Genomic DNA, 14,614 nt, shown 5'->3' with positions numbered 1-14,614 from the left:
TATTCGATAAGAGAAGGATAAGCTGCATCCGCTACTGTGGATACGCAGAATATGGAAGACCAAAAGATCGAGGGTTATTCAGTCTGCAAAAAAACTTTCCCTTCTCGTTACAAGTGACTGCTGTGACGTAGCCTATAAATTGTTCCTCCTCTACACATGTGGCTTTTGGTATGCGTCAAAGGTCGTTGGGGACGCAATATAATATTCTTCAACATATCGACGCCCAAGCACATAAGATTTGATAAGGCTTTTGTAGGAGTTTTGGGCCTTTCCATGGGAACCTTTAAGATCCTGCTGATAGTTTGATCTTTCTTCTGTACCATAAACCTAATACACTCATGAGAGCCGCGACTGATTTATTTTTCAGCCTCTGGAGGACGCGGTTGAGCTTCGGGTCCTTGGCGAAGCACACGTGCTCAGACTGGATAAGGCATTTGTAGAATCGAGTTGTGGGCATTTCCAGGGGTAGTATTATAACCCTGGTGATAGTTTGCCCCTACTTTTGTACCATGAACTTAAGACACCCATTATAACCTGACTATAATCTCCCTTTCGGACTTTGGAAATTGTTCATGTGAATGGTGAACGATTTTGACATATGCCTTGGCGCAATATAAACAATTAGGCGACTAAGCATACACATTTGACAAGCCTTTTTATATGAGCTGTGGGCATTTCCATGGGTAGGTTTATGACTCCAGTGATAGGTTGACTCTTCTTCTGTACCATGAACTTGGAAAAACACCCATGAAAAAGTGATAAATCCCCTTTTCGGCTTTTGTAAAAATAGTTGATGAGGCGGAAGCGTCTGCAAGAACATCAACTTAGAGTACAACGCATGCCAAGGAGTCTACTTGGTGCATGCATATCACGGCCGCATCAGTAACGGGAGGATGTCTACGTCAGAGGAATAGGAGAGGGGCACAAGCTGATACGGATATGCCAGAAGAAAGCATGTAAGGCAGGGGAGGGGGAGGAAGAGAGGCCAGAGAAGGGCGCGCGCACGTCCTCTCGACTTTTTCTCGAGGATTCGTTCGCCAGGATACAGCCGGTGTAATTATCTTATCGGCACCGGCGCCAGCGGGGAGCAGTTTCCTTCTTCATCTTGAGAGCTTAATGCAGCTTCCTCACATGCAAAGAATTCACGTTATCTTCCATATCTGATAAGCTCAAGATTTCAACCGTAAGGATTGGGCTACACTTATTATCAGTTGTTAAGCGTGACGTGCTCGATCCCTTCAAGGTCACTGCTAGCACGTGACTGTTGACTTATTCGCTTAGCATTTACAGCCACAGTGCCCTCTCCTTGGGTGCACGGCCGCTCAAGAACACATATTTGACAAGGCTTTCGGAGGAGTTGTGGGCATTTCCAGTAGTAGTTTTATGACCCTGGTGGTAGTTTAACTCTTCTTTTGTACCGTGAACCTAAAGAAACACTCATTAGAACCCGAATGCCCCCTTCTTTGGCCTTTAGAAATAGCTGATGTGAGAACATGCGAAGCGATCTCGAGTGTCATAATACCAACCTGTGACAGTGTCCCTTCTCAACTTCTGTTATATATACGAAGTTCTCTTTCTGATATACAGCGGCAAATAACATGAAAAGTTCAACCTCTACAACCAGAAACTTCAGAAGAATCGCTTAATATCCTCTTCAGCCCAATCTCTACTATTTGCGTATGTTGTCTTTGACCTTGCCTTTGAGTGGTGTATGATGCCCAATAAAATGAAAATACCATACTGAAACCTCACTTCATGCTCTAAGAAGCACCCACCACAGGCTCATGGGCTAATACTACGCTACTACAGGCCACGCGCAGTGTATATGCTCCCTTGATAATAATAATAATAATAATAAAATAAAAACTGCTACTCTATCTCGCCCAAGCATAATCAGGAGCTTGAGAAATGCTAGTGTTGATGTGAGGCAGTACTGTTAGCATTTGCAACATAAGCCGTGCGCATGTTAAGAGAGCGTTTGTCTGTCCCCATCACACTTTGCCTGACCTTACTAAGACATCAAATGAGTAAAGAATATAATCATTTCTTGAGTTACTGTCCCCATCACACTTTGCCTGACCTTACTAAGACATCAAATGAGTAGAGAATATCATTTCTTGAGTTACTGTCCCCATCACACTTTGCCTGACCTTACTAAGACACCAAATGAGTAAAGAATATCATGATTTCTTGAGTTACTGCCACCATCACACTTTGCCTGACCTTACTAAGACATCAAATGAGTAAAGAATATCATGATTTCTTGAGTTACTGTCCCCATCACACTTTGCCTGACCTTACTAAGACATCAAATGAGTAGAGAATATCATGGTTTCTTGAGTTACTGTCCCCATCACACTTTGCCTGACCTTACTAAGACACCACAGAGTAGAGAATATCATGATTTCTTGAGTTACTGCCACCATCACACTTTGTTATTAATTTTTTTACAGGAAAGGAGGCACACACAAAAAAGAGGAAACAAAAGGGCCTATTGCCACTTGATTTAAACCCTAAATGAGGAAAGTTTAGAATATTTTTGATTATATATTCAGTCACATTTCCTGATGGTAAATTCGCTTCCTTCTTAATATAAGCAAAGAATATATGAATTACTTGTTACAAAAAACTAACCATCGAAGTCATTAATCTTGCTTGCGGAAATCTTTTATCAGCAAAGAAATTTATAGTTCCTCTCACACTTCTGAGAACTCTAGCTCTTCTAAACATAAAATGACTTCCCGCACAGAAAGAAAATCTATCTATCTATACTATTTCACTGTCACACATTATTGTTCACCTAGATAAATATTAATAAATAAATAAATAAGAAAAAAACATATTCAGAGCAACACTTTCCATTTCTCATCCTTGCTTACATACCTCAAACAGCCATGGAAAAATGTAAAAACTCTTCACTGAGATTGTATATTTTTTTACTCATTTCCCAACATCTAATAAACCTTTTTTCCCTCCCCAAAAAGAAGCAACTCAATATGAATAATCCCTTTTGTCCATTTTAATTTTTTTTTACCCTTTTAGATGCAGCTGGCCAGCCACTCACAAACACCTGCATTCAACAAACTTCAAACTCTTTCATGGCAGAGTAGAATCAATGTGGCTCTCTCCCCCTCTCTTAGGAAAGGCATTCAGACATAACAAGAACTCTTAATTCACTCCCTCATCATGGCAATACAGAAAGGCCTTGAGAACTGTATATACATTTTCCCTCACACATACACACACAAACATTGCATGCCCTCATATACAACAAAGGCCTTCTGATGCAAGCAATTCTTTCATGTACTCACACACAGATCATATACAAAGGTCTTTAGAAATATAACTAGAATTCCCTCACACACACATGCAACCATCACACATACACAGCCATATAGACAATAATCCCTTGTCTGCTCTTCCCCATCTTGCAAGGTGAGTGAACAATAAAAAGTCTGTGCCAAAAAACTAATAATGACAAAGAGAAAGCATGATATTTTTTATACCGTTCCATCCAGTCCAGTCCCTGAGAGCATATTCCAAGGGCCTCAAGGGGAGTGCACAAAACACACACACACACACACAGTCACACCCATCAAAGTCTCCTAGTTTAAATGCTTCATGTCAGCCACTTTTGGGAATACATACATGAGCATATAGGATAACATAACACTTTCTTACATAGTTTAAACGTGAAAACAAAAAGGGAATACGTCTCTTTCAACAATGCTAAACACAAGAAGAAAGAAAAAAATAAGTAGCTTCCTTTCGGAAAAACAAAAGGTGGAACTAGGTACATTGAAAGTTTGAGAGGGGAGTGGAGGACAATGTATATACACTCCCACTCCCACTCAACCCCCTTAAGAGAACCTTTCCAGCCGTCTCCTTCTGATCTCCTCCTGTGGGTCATCTCCTTCCGCCTGCTGAGTTGGCGATGACTCGAGTGACTTTTCTGGGGTCGTACTGGTGGGTGCATTCTTCTCCTCCGACTGGGCTGTTGCACCCTGGCTCCTGTCAACACCAACGACACTTCAGTACACACCATAGCACTGATAAGGTTTGTATTCCAACCTATCAACACCAACAGCACAGCAGCATTACAACCTACAACAGACATAGTAATAGAGTTTAAACTTTAAGGGTATGTAGCAATGCTGAAACAGTCATAGAAAATGTAGTATGACTGGTAAAAAGCGACCTATATTCTCAAACACTTGGGGCTTACACACCCACATTCACCAAGGCTTTTGCAGAGGTTGTTGGTTGGTATTTCTATGGTGGATAGTTTTAAGAGCCTAGCGATAGTTAGCCAACGTGAAAAACATTGATGAGAACCCGACTAATCTCTTCTGTGGTCTTTTGAAATAATCGTTGTGAGAGCCGAAAGTGTCCGAGAATACAGGCCGTGGTGTCAGAATGAGAGGGAGAGAAATAAAGAGAAGAGAAAAAAGATGGAGGAAATATACTTACTCTGAGGTTGATGGCTCTGGCTCAGGGGCTTTGGGAGGTATGGGAGAGGCTTCTGGTGTCAAGGTCTCTCTCTCAGTTTGCTGCTGCGCTGGGTCTGTACTGGAAGTAGAAGTAGGGTGGCTCCTGGTGGATGAGGCAGCTTCCCCCCCAGCAGTAGCAGTCGTGGTAGTAGCAGTGGAAGCAGCAGCAGTAGTCATGTCGAGGGAGGCCACCACGGAGGCATACTGGTTCATCTGAAGACAGAGAGAGAGACGGAGAGGGAGAGTAATATGGCGTGTCTTTTTTCAGTGGTAAGGAGGCAAACGAGTGGTGAAATAAAACTGAAGTAGAAATAGTCCATTCAATACCATAAGGGAAAATAAGGATGTTAAATGAGAAGAAAAAAATAGAAAGTGGGAGAGGGAAAGTAATGTGGTGTTTCTTTTTCTCTTGATTGAAAGGAAGCAAATGAAGGGTAAAACAAACTGAAGAATTAGGAATTAGAGAGAGAGACAATGATTTGGTGCTTCTATTAATAGCAAGGAGGCAAACAAATACATAAGTAAATAAACAAATAAATAATAATAAAATACAAATAAAGAAACCTAAGGAAATTGTTCTTGTGTGAGGTGGATGAAAGCACCTAACAATATGAACCTAAAACACTTGCTACATAGTGTTTCTGGATACATAAATAAATAAACGAATAAATAATAATAAAATACAAATAAAGAAGCCTGCCACCTGTCCCCCCAACACACCTGCACAACAGCAGCATCAAGCAGGGTCTGGATGTTCCGCAGCACCCTAATCCGCGCCTCCACGTGTTGCCGCTCAGAGCCCTCCATGCGGCGCACCTCCTCCTCCGACATGGCCGAGAAGTTGGGCGGCGGCCGAGGGGGAGGAATGTCTGGAGGGGGAGAGAATGGGAAAAGTGGATGACTGAAGGGAAAGCTTAGCACAGTGACCCTTGAACCTAAATAAATTAAGTTCAACATTAGGGGTTGTCTTAAATGTCAACTAATTTCTTTATCCTATACTTATGGGGTCTCTGGGTGTGATGTCTGGAGGGGGAGAATTGGAAAGGTGGATGTGTGAAGGGAAGGATTACAACATACATACAGCCTTTACCAGAGTGTTAGGCAACCCTTGAACCAAAAATAATTAAATAATCTCTTCATTCTGAACCTATAATGTCTCAGGAGTAATGTTAGGTGGGTGGGAAAAGGGAGGATTGATGTGTGACTGGAAGGACTGGCACATACATAATTTTCCAGTGTAAGGTGCCACTTGAACCTTTAAAAAATTAAACCCAAAATTAGTTGTTGTCCTGAATGCTGGGCAAGAAATGAGGCATACATGTATAAATTGGGCAACCTGACATTTTCATAGTTTTGAGAAACTTGTGTTTAAAAAAGGTTTCAAAATTGTCTGTAACTCAGCTCGCTCAGCATTAGGTTTATGAATCACCCACTTTAAATCACTTTCCCCAAACTTCCTTCACCACATGATGTAACAGGAATTCAGCTATCAGATGCTGCCAAAAATAGAATACTGCCTTACAACCAATTGGTTAGATCGCCCCTTTTACATTAAAACTTCAAATACTAAGCTGTACATCCTGCACTTATCAGGTATAAATACATGAATGAATACTGTATCAAGCCACTCACTGAAGGGAAGGAAGGGGAAGAAGGGCGGCATCATCCCGAGAGGTGGGGCCGGCATGCTGGTGGTGGTAGTGGTGGTGGTGGAGGTGGTGGAGCTGCTACTACTACTACTGCTGGTGGTGCTGCTGGTGGTGTTGCTGGTGGGGCTTGTACTGCTGCTGCTGCCGCCATCACCTGCGGGGATATCAATGCTGGTCACATTTGAGGGTTCAGTAATGTTTGTTTGTGGTATTGTGCTGTTGGTTTGGTTGTTGGTGTGTGTGTGTGAGAGAGAGAGAGAGAGAGAGAGAGAGAGAGAGAGAGAGAGAGAGAAACACCTTACCCTCTGACATGCTGAGAAGCACACACACGACCACAACCCAAAAACCGAGATAAGAATTATTATCTCTCTTTATCTTGACAGCTTCTGCCTCCTGGGGTGGATGGACATTTTGATATTGGCAGTTTCTTATGGCCAAAAGAAGAAGATGCAATACATAAGACATAAATAGAGGGATAGAAAGAGAAAGGAAAAAAAAAAGAGATCGGAAAGAAAGAAAAGGAATAAAATAAAAAATAACCAGAAAGGAAAATGAATGAAAAAAATAAGAAAACATAAAACAAATAAGAAAAATGGATGAAAAAATAACCAAAAATATGAAACATGCAAGAAAAATGAATGAAAAAAAAGAAAAGAAAATTGAAAAACTAGCCCTGGCTATGAATGTGGTAAAGTTTAGGCCATTTTCACATCAGTTCATGTTCTGTGGTGGGTTTTACCTTTCTGGCTGTATAAAATTAAAACTACAGAGGAAAATGAAAGAAAAAAGAAACTAGATCTGGTATACAGCAAAGTTGAGGCCATTTTCATATAATTTCCTTTTTTTTTCTTCATATTATTTCATGTTTGTGGTGGCGTTTACTTTCCTAACTGAGTGACTGTACCTGTGGCTTGAGTGGTGGTGGCTGGCTGCTGCTGTTGGGGCTGTGGCTGTGCAGCGAAGGGGAAAGGCGGCATTCCTCCAGGCATGGGCCCCAGAGGCATTGGGAAGCCCCCATACAGCCTCTCAAAGGGATTTTCTGCAAGGGGAAATGGCAGATTAGTGAAGTTAAATATTAGTGATGTGATTTCATTCTCTCATGGCTCCCCCAAAGTATACACAGACTTAGGAAATTATAATCAGACCTTTCAAATAACATCTCAAATGATTTTCTGTAAGGGGAAACAGAAGATTGGTAAAATTATAATATTAGTGATGTGATTCCATTCTCTCATGGACCCAAGAATGGATGTAGATTAAGAAAATTATTGTCATCCTTCTCTATACTTTATATATACAGAAGGACCAAAATTAAGCAATCTTTATTAAAAATGCCAGCAAGTTTTTTTATTTCCTCTTTTTTTGTGTGCCCTTGAGCTGCCTCCTTTGCTGTTGAAAATATACAAGATTTAAATTATTTCCCTATGTATATATACCACTTGCTCTATGTCTAATGGTCTCTCCATGTATGATTCTTTAACTACTAATCATGTGACACTCTGCTTTTGTATGTCTATGCCTATATGCTTTACTATGTCTGTCACTCTATGACTAAGTCTTTCTCCACTCCTGAATCTCTTGTTCTCTATATTACACTCATATCTGCCTTCCCATTATTTTCACCCAACTTACGTATCTGTTGCGGTCCCTGTGGCTGGGGCTGGGGCTGAGGCTGTGGCGGGGGCTGGGGCTGCTGCTGGGGCTGGGGCCGGGGTGCCTGGGGTTGTGGGGCGGCCTGTCCGAGGGGCCCATTGGGTGGCGGCTGGCGAAGGATGTCCATGCGGCAGGTGGGGCAAGTCTGCTGCCGCTGGAACCAGGACCGCAGGCAGGAGGCGTGGAAGATGTGGCCGCAGGGAAGCTTCTTGGCACCTGATGAAGGAGAGAATGTGTTTAAGATTAATGTTTTTTTCCTTTGATCCAACCCACCATACTATTTGTCTCTCATAAAGAACTGTCAGATCTATCATCTATTCTATTCGTCTTGAATACTGTTAAATCTATCGTTGTTTTCTTCTATCCCACCGGTCTTATAATTCATCTCCTGTATAGTCAAATCTATCTTTACATCTATTTGTCTCTTGTACAATGTCAATTCTATCTCACCATCTTATCATTTGTCTCTCATATACTGTCTAAACTATCATTCCTTTTCCTCCCGTTCTGTATATTCCACTGCTATTACTGTTACTGTTGTTGTATGTGACCATTCTCTGATCCTTCACCGCCACCACCACCACCACCACCACAACCACCATCAACACCCTGCACCTTTCACAATCTCTTCACACACTGTCATCCCCTTTATTGTCTCTCACCCCACACCTGCTCCACATACACACCAATAGTAAACACTACCCCCACCATCACCCGCACCTGTCAGCATCTCCTCGCGGCAGATGATGCACACATTGTCGACGGCCGTGAGCTCCTCGGCCGTGGCATTGGGGTAGAGGGTGTTCATGTTACTGATGGCACGTCGAGACAGCACCACATCGTTCAGTGCTCGTTTGAAGGATCTGTAAGAAGAAGTACAGGTCAGGGTGTACAAATAGCTTGGAAGTCTCTCAATCAATCTAATGTGTTTTGTTTGAGGTGACAATTTTGGACCAGCACTCTCAGTACTTTTTAAAGGAAAAAGGCACAGACACACAACAAGGCTTCTTCATATAGTTAATTAAGGTTTAATAATTTAATAAGAAAGAGAGTAGATTGACAGTATGTGAGAAGGAGAGAGAAAGACCCATTGAAGGAAGTGTGAGGATGAGGCATGAAGCACACCCACCTCATTGTCAGTACATTGTGGCTTTTTACCGTGTAGCAGTGACGGGCCAAATCTGTGCCATGATATAAACCCCCCAAAATAGATGATACATAATCTGATCACAAATGCTTCGATATATATTATGTAATGGTTTGTGTGAGGGGTGATTTTTTCTCATTTTTCTCGCTTGGAGGGACCATTAAGAAACATGATCCCTGCTTCTACCAGGTTAAGGATGAAGGAATGGGAGGGAGTTGTGGATGCAAAGAGAGAACAAAATGAAGTGTTTAGCATGATGCACACTCACCTCATAGTCAGGTACATGGGTCTGATGATGAAGAGAGGGAAGGTATGGATGCGGATCATGATTACCAGGAACACAATGTAGAGCATCACCTTGAAGAAGCCTGGGAAGAGGGGGAAAGGGAATGAGATTAAAGACATAATTCTTCTTACTTTACTGTCACTCACTGTCTTTTATTTTTCATATCCATGTCTGCTCATCAAGGGGACTCTTTGCACCTATATCATTTTTCTATTTTCATGTGATGCCGTTTCACAGTCTCAACATTCATCTTCTTTGTTTAATGTACTTATTTTCCCTGGTGGGGTTGGACGGGTCGTCATTCATGTTGGTTTTGAGAGGGACTTTTCTGTGACTTTTATGCCGTGGATGCCCTTCCTGCAGGCAATCCCAGGTTTTGGCCGAGGGCTAGGGTGGAATGCCTACCATGGCTAATGAGCTCATCTGCCTGTGTTTGTAGTCAGAGTTGTCCTTCTCCTAGATGGATTGCCTACCATGACTACAAGCCCCATGATCTCAACAACAATAATAATAATAATAATAATAATAATAATAATAATAATAATAATAATAATAATAATAATAATAATAACAATAATAATAATAATAATAAGAAGAATGATAACAACACTACCACCCACCCATGATGAGCTCCGTGTAGAGGAGATACATGGCCTTGTTCTCCCAGGGGTTCTCCGACTGTAAGTCCACTGTGTGACAGATGTACTTGACGGCGATATTGATGGCCACCGTCAGCAGGATGGCGTACTCAAAGCCGAAGACCAGCTGGACCGAGGCGCCGCGCGTGATGGTGGAGTGGTAAGCGTGGTTCACCAACACCATGTCCAGCAGACTCAACAGCAGCAGCAGGGCTAAAGAAGGGGAAAGAGAAATAGATATTTTTTTAATTATTATTTTATTAAAGTTTAAGAAGCAGACTGTAGGAGGTAAAGTAAGATTGGCAGATGCTTTTTTTAATTATTCTTTCAAGTTGGAGAAGGAGACTAAAGGAGGGAAAGGAAAAATGGTACTGCAGATGCTTTTTTAATTATTTTATACAAGTTAAAGAGGCAGACTAAAGGAAAATAAAGAAAGGTGGTAGATGTTGTTTTTCATTACTCTTTCATGTTAAAGAGGCAGACTGAAGAAAGTAAAGAAGTAGACTTGAACTTTGTCTGGTAGGAAATCGACTTGTACCCGGACTTTTTTTATTTTTTATTTTATTTTTTATTTTATTTTTTACCCCAGAATTCTTAGATGCTATCAACTCACACCTACTATTTTTAAAGGCCAGAAAAGAGGCAAAATGTATTCTCCTGAGAGTTTTAGGAGTTCATGGCACAGAAACCTTGTCAAACTGCCACCAGGGTCAAAAAACTACTGATGGAAAGGCACACTCCTATGAAAGCCATGCCAAATGTGTGCTTGGGCAACAAAATGTTTATATAATATGGCCCTTAGTACTACAGAGGACTAATGATAATGATGATGATAATGATCCTTACAGGTGACTCTGGTGTGGAAGAGGATGGTGATGACTGGCGAGCGCTCCATGAAGTCCACACGGTAGTCGGCCAGCCAGTGGAAGGCCTTCAGGAACAGCAGCACCGTGAACAGCGCCACAAACTTGGGGGAGAAGTCGTCCCGGAACACAGTGAAGGCAAGGCAGGTTTCGGTGACGGCGTAGAAGGACCGCTCCACCAAGTGCTGTGTGGGACATACGCCGTCACAACACTAAATACCTTTTTTTTTTTATAGCGAGAGGCAGCTCAAGGTCAAATAACAAAGACAGCAACAAAAAAGCCTGACAGACACTGCTCCAACAAAAGAAAACAAAACGACAGGCCAGAAAAATATAGTTATATTAGAATTTAGAATAAACTTTCAGCTGAGATATTTTTCTACTGGCGACATTGATAAGTTTAAAGCAAAAGTCAACACCCACGAATAACTCATTAGGTATTGTTTTAGTCTCCGTACACTTTTTATTCTTCTCCTTACTTTACTGTCACTGTCTTGTTTTATCTTTCAAATTCAGGAAACTCTGTTTGGGACAATATAAATTGTTTTTATTTTCCCATGATGGCCTTTCATGGATCTCTATGGAGTAATAATAATAATAAAAATATCAATAATTAGTAATCTACCTATCACTCCCTCACCTCAAACTCTGCTGTCCTGAGGGATCCGAAGAACACCTTCTTGAGCAACTTCCCGAGCAGGATAACAAGGAAGAAGGCGAGCAGGTAGATGGCCTGGGGGAAGGAAATTTTGAAATGGTTGTCTTGAGTCACTACATCAATAAAATCTTCTCAGCATGAAGCTTTGCAGTTTTACCCCTGTGGACCTATACTCAATTTTTCTTTTAGGGTCATTTTTGTTCTATGTATTTTCTCTCTATGCATTTCCCTTTTTATATTTTCCATTGCTGTAATACTTACACAGATGGAAAGAAAGAAAATTAAATAATGAATAAAAGAATACAACAAAAAAGGAAAATAAAGAAAACAATAGAAAGAAAATTAAACAAGATAGGAAAACTGAAGAAAAGAAGGAAAAGAAAATAGACTGGCTATGAATGTGGCATATATATAGTTACAGAATATGATTATATATAGTTAGCTTTAGTTATAGTGCCATATAATTATAGTTATGATTAGCCTCCTCTGTCACATACTTCCCTATAGAAAAAAAAGAGGAAAAAGAAAAGGAAAAAAAGAACACACATGAAACCAAGGAAAAAGCAAACAAAAAGAAAACTAACAGAACTGAAGAAGAATCATCAACACAACAAGGAGTACAGCCGTTACAAAGGCTTATCCCACACCTACTACAAGACTGGACTGGACACGTACCGCCATGCTGGGGTTGGACTTTGTGATGTACACGACCGATGGGTAAAACTGTCGCTTCTGGTAGTATGCATTGCCGATGACCGCGGCAGTGAGGGCGAAGGAGGCCATGGTGAGGCCCCCCACAGGCATAGGTGCAGGCATGGTGGCGGTGGTGATGGGGGTGGGGGGTGGGTGCAGAGGGGTATATGCAGGGGTGGATTTGTCTATATGGGGATGAACGGAGTGAAGTGGGAGTAACGGAATGGGATAGAGATAGTTAAAAAAGATTGGGGTGAAGTGGGGTATTGATAAGGGATGGAGTGGGGGCAAATAAGGTAGTGGAATAGGGTAGAAATGAGAGGGGGTGATGGAATGTGGTACGGTGGTAGTTTAAAAAGGAGTGGAGTGGATGAGTGGGGTGCTGAGAGGGATGGTGGAGTGGGGTAGATAGGAACAGGGATCAGGTCAGGTCAGGGGTGATTAGGGGGATGTGTGAAGCAGTGTGGGGAGATGGGGAGAGGGGTGAAATTTGTCTGGAAGCACTGACAATAGGGAGGAGGTGATGGGGAGATAATGGGAGGTGTTAAAGGTAAAGTGAAGAAGATGATATAGTAGAAGGGTTTAAGATTAGTCTGAGAGGAGAAACTGGGGAGAAAAATTAATATAGAAGGGATTTTAAAGCACTTAGAAGATGGTGAAATGTGTTTAGGTTACAAAAAAGAATGTAAGAGATAAAGAGAAGGATTTGAAGTGAGTCTCGGAACACAAACAGAGGATAGAGTGAGTGTAGAGATGCTGAGGGGCTTGACCTTATGAATGGGAGGTGTTGAGATGAGTTAAGGTTGAGGAAAATGATGCAAGAGGTGACGGAAATTATTTGAAGTGAATCTCGGAACACAAACAGAAGATAGAAACTGAGATGACGAGACTGAGAGATGCTGAAAGGCTTGAACTTATGTGTGGGATGTGTAGAGATGAATACAGGTTGAGAGGGAGGATGTGGGAGGGTCTGATGTTCAACTGGGAGCACGGACAAGGGGGAGGTGATGATATAGAGGGCTTAGAAGGGGCTGATGATGTAAGGGGCTGTAAGGGAGAGGTGTTGAGACGAGTCGAGGTAAGGGGAGGGATGTGGAAGGGTCTGAGGTTCAACTGTGAGCACGGACAAGGGGGAGGTGATGATATGGAGGACTTAGGAGGGGCTGATGATGTAAGGGGCTGAAGGGGAGAGGTGTTGAGACGAGTCGAGGTAAGGGGAGGGATGTGGGAGGGTCTGATATTCGACTAGGACCAAAGATGTGGGAGAGGTGATGATATAGAGGGCTTAAGATGGGCTGATGATGTAAGGGGCTGTAGGGGAGAGGTGATGAGACGAGTCGAGTGTAAGGGGAGGGATGTGGGAGGGTCTGATATTCGACTAGGACCAAAGATCAGGGGGAGGTGATGATATAGAGGGCTTAAGATGGGCTGAGGGATTAAGGAGCTGCAGGGGAGAAGCTGAGAGCCTTCGATGAGCCAAGCTTGGGACGAAGGAGACGCAGAATCAGGTCCCAAACAGCCTGCAGGAAACCGTGGCTCCCTCTTGGCCTAGGGTGGGGGCGGCCTGGCAGCACTGAGGAAGGTCTGCACCACTTCTGCCCTCTTCCAAGACATCCCAAGAGTGCCTGCCGGGACCCTAGTGTGCCTAGAGTGCCGTCACGAGAGCCAGTGGAATAGACACACAGCTACACACACCACCCTCGGACTGCCTGGTCACACGTCACTAGGCCTAAAGTTTTCCCATATTTCAGAGTCTGGGTTTTGTCTACGGTGTTTTTGGCTGTATATTTAGGACCATGACTGAGTGGTTTGTTTCGTGTTTAGTGGGTGCTGGTGTAAATATATGTGTGCCAAGGGAAAGATGTCTCCACGAAGCTGTCTGTTTCCCATTGGCTGCAGTGGAGGACGCGGGAGATTTGAATGTGGTTGTTTTTTCCTCCCCTTGAAAGAAAGAGGAAAGAAAGGAAGGAAGGAGGAAAGGGGGTAGGAAATAAAGAAAAGAAGAAAGAAGGGAGAGAAAGGAAGGGTAGGAAGGAAGGAGGAAAGGAGGGTAGGAAATAAAGAAAAAAAGGAAGGAAGGAGCTTAAGAAAGAAGGGAGAGAAAGGAAGGAGGAAAAGGGGGTAGGAAATAAAGAAAGGAGGGTAGAAAATAAAGAAAAGAATTGGAAGGACCGAAGGAATTAAAGGAAAGGAGAAAAAGAAGATAAGAAAGAAAGGAAGGAAGGGAGGAGATAAGTAAAGAAAGAAAGAAAGAAAGAGAGAAAGAAAATGTTTCCACCTTGAAAGAAGGGAAAAAAAAAATCATTGAACTATAGCAAACATAGGAGGAAATCCAACTGATGGCATAGATAAGCTATTATACAGTAAAGAAATGATGGGGCATAAAAAAAAACTATGAAATCTAGAGAGCAAAGCAACTCAACCCGGCCTGACCTTAATTGTGACCTGACCTGACCTGACCTAGCTTGCTGACAGTGATCTTATGATGCCTAACGCTGACTTAATGTAAGATCATCACCTTATCTAAATATAACTTA

The 14,614-nt window shown here is 42.3% G+C and overlaps 1 protein-coding gene and 1 long non-coding RNA gene across 3 annotated transcripts; one reads left to right on the top strand and one right to left on the bottom strand.

Annotated features, from left to right (window-relative positions):
- Window positions 1-2,914: 2,914 nt before the first annotated feature.
- On the bottom strand, window positions 2,915-13,278 carry LOC126981659 (E3 ubiquitin-protein ligase synoviolin-like). Of its 2 annotated transcripts, none has more exons than XM_050833092.1 (12): window positions 12,060-13,277; window positions 11,367-11,459; window positions 10,710-10,911; window positions 9,846-10,076; window positions 9,208-9,307; window positions 8,513-8,655; window positions 7,772-8,008; window positions 7,044-7,178; window positions 6,123-6,293; window positions 5,211-5,359; window positions 4,471-4,703; window positions 2,915-4,011 (listed from the first exon to the last, which is right to left on the bottom strand). In XM_050833092.1, exons 1-12 carry the CDS (start codon window positions 12,198-12,200, stop codon window positions 3,861-3,863), a joined length of 1,986 nt encoding a protein of 661 aa, XP_050689049.1. In that variant the 5' UTR covers window positions 12,201-13,277; the 3' UTR covers window positions 2,915-3,860. The 2 variants fall into 2 exon arrangements, with proteins under 2 accessions (XP_050689049.1, XP_050689054.1); XM_050833097.1 differs by having other exon boundaries at window positions 3,956-4,104; window positions 12,060-13,278.
- Window positions 13,140-13,534, top strand: LOC126981708 (uncharacterized). Its single transcript, XR_007734066.1, has 2 exons — window positions 13,140-13,287; window positions 13,420-13,534. It is a non-coding gene; the product is annotated as an uncharacterized LOC126981708 (long non-coding RNA).
- The last annotated feature ends 1,080 nt before the right edge of the window (window positions 13,535-14,614 follow it).

Source organism: Eriocheir sinensis, chromosome 4, assembly GCF_024679095.1.
Source record: "Eriocheir sinensis breed Jianghai 21 chromosome 4, ASM2467909v1, whole genome shotgun sequence".
Taxonomy (NCBI): domain Eukaryota; kingdom Metazoa; phylum Arthropoda; class Malacostraca; order Decapoda; family Varunidae; genus Eriocheir; species Eriocheir sinensis.
The sequence above is the reverse complement of the archived record's forward strand: the minus strand, read 5'-3'. Positions and strand labels throughout refer to the sequence as shown.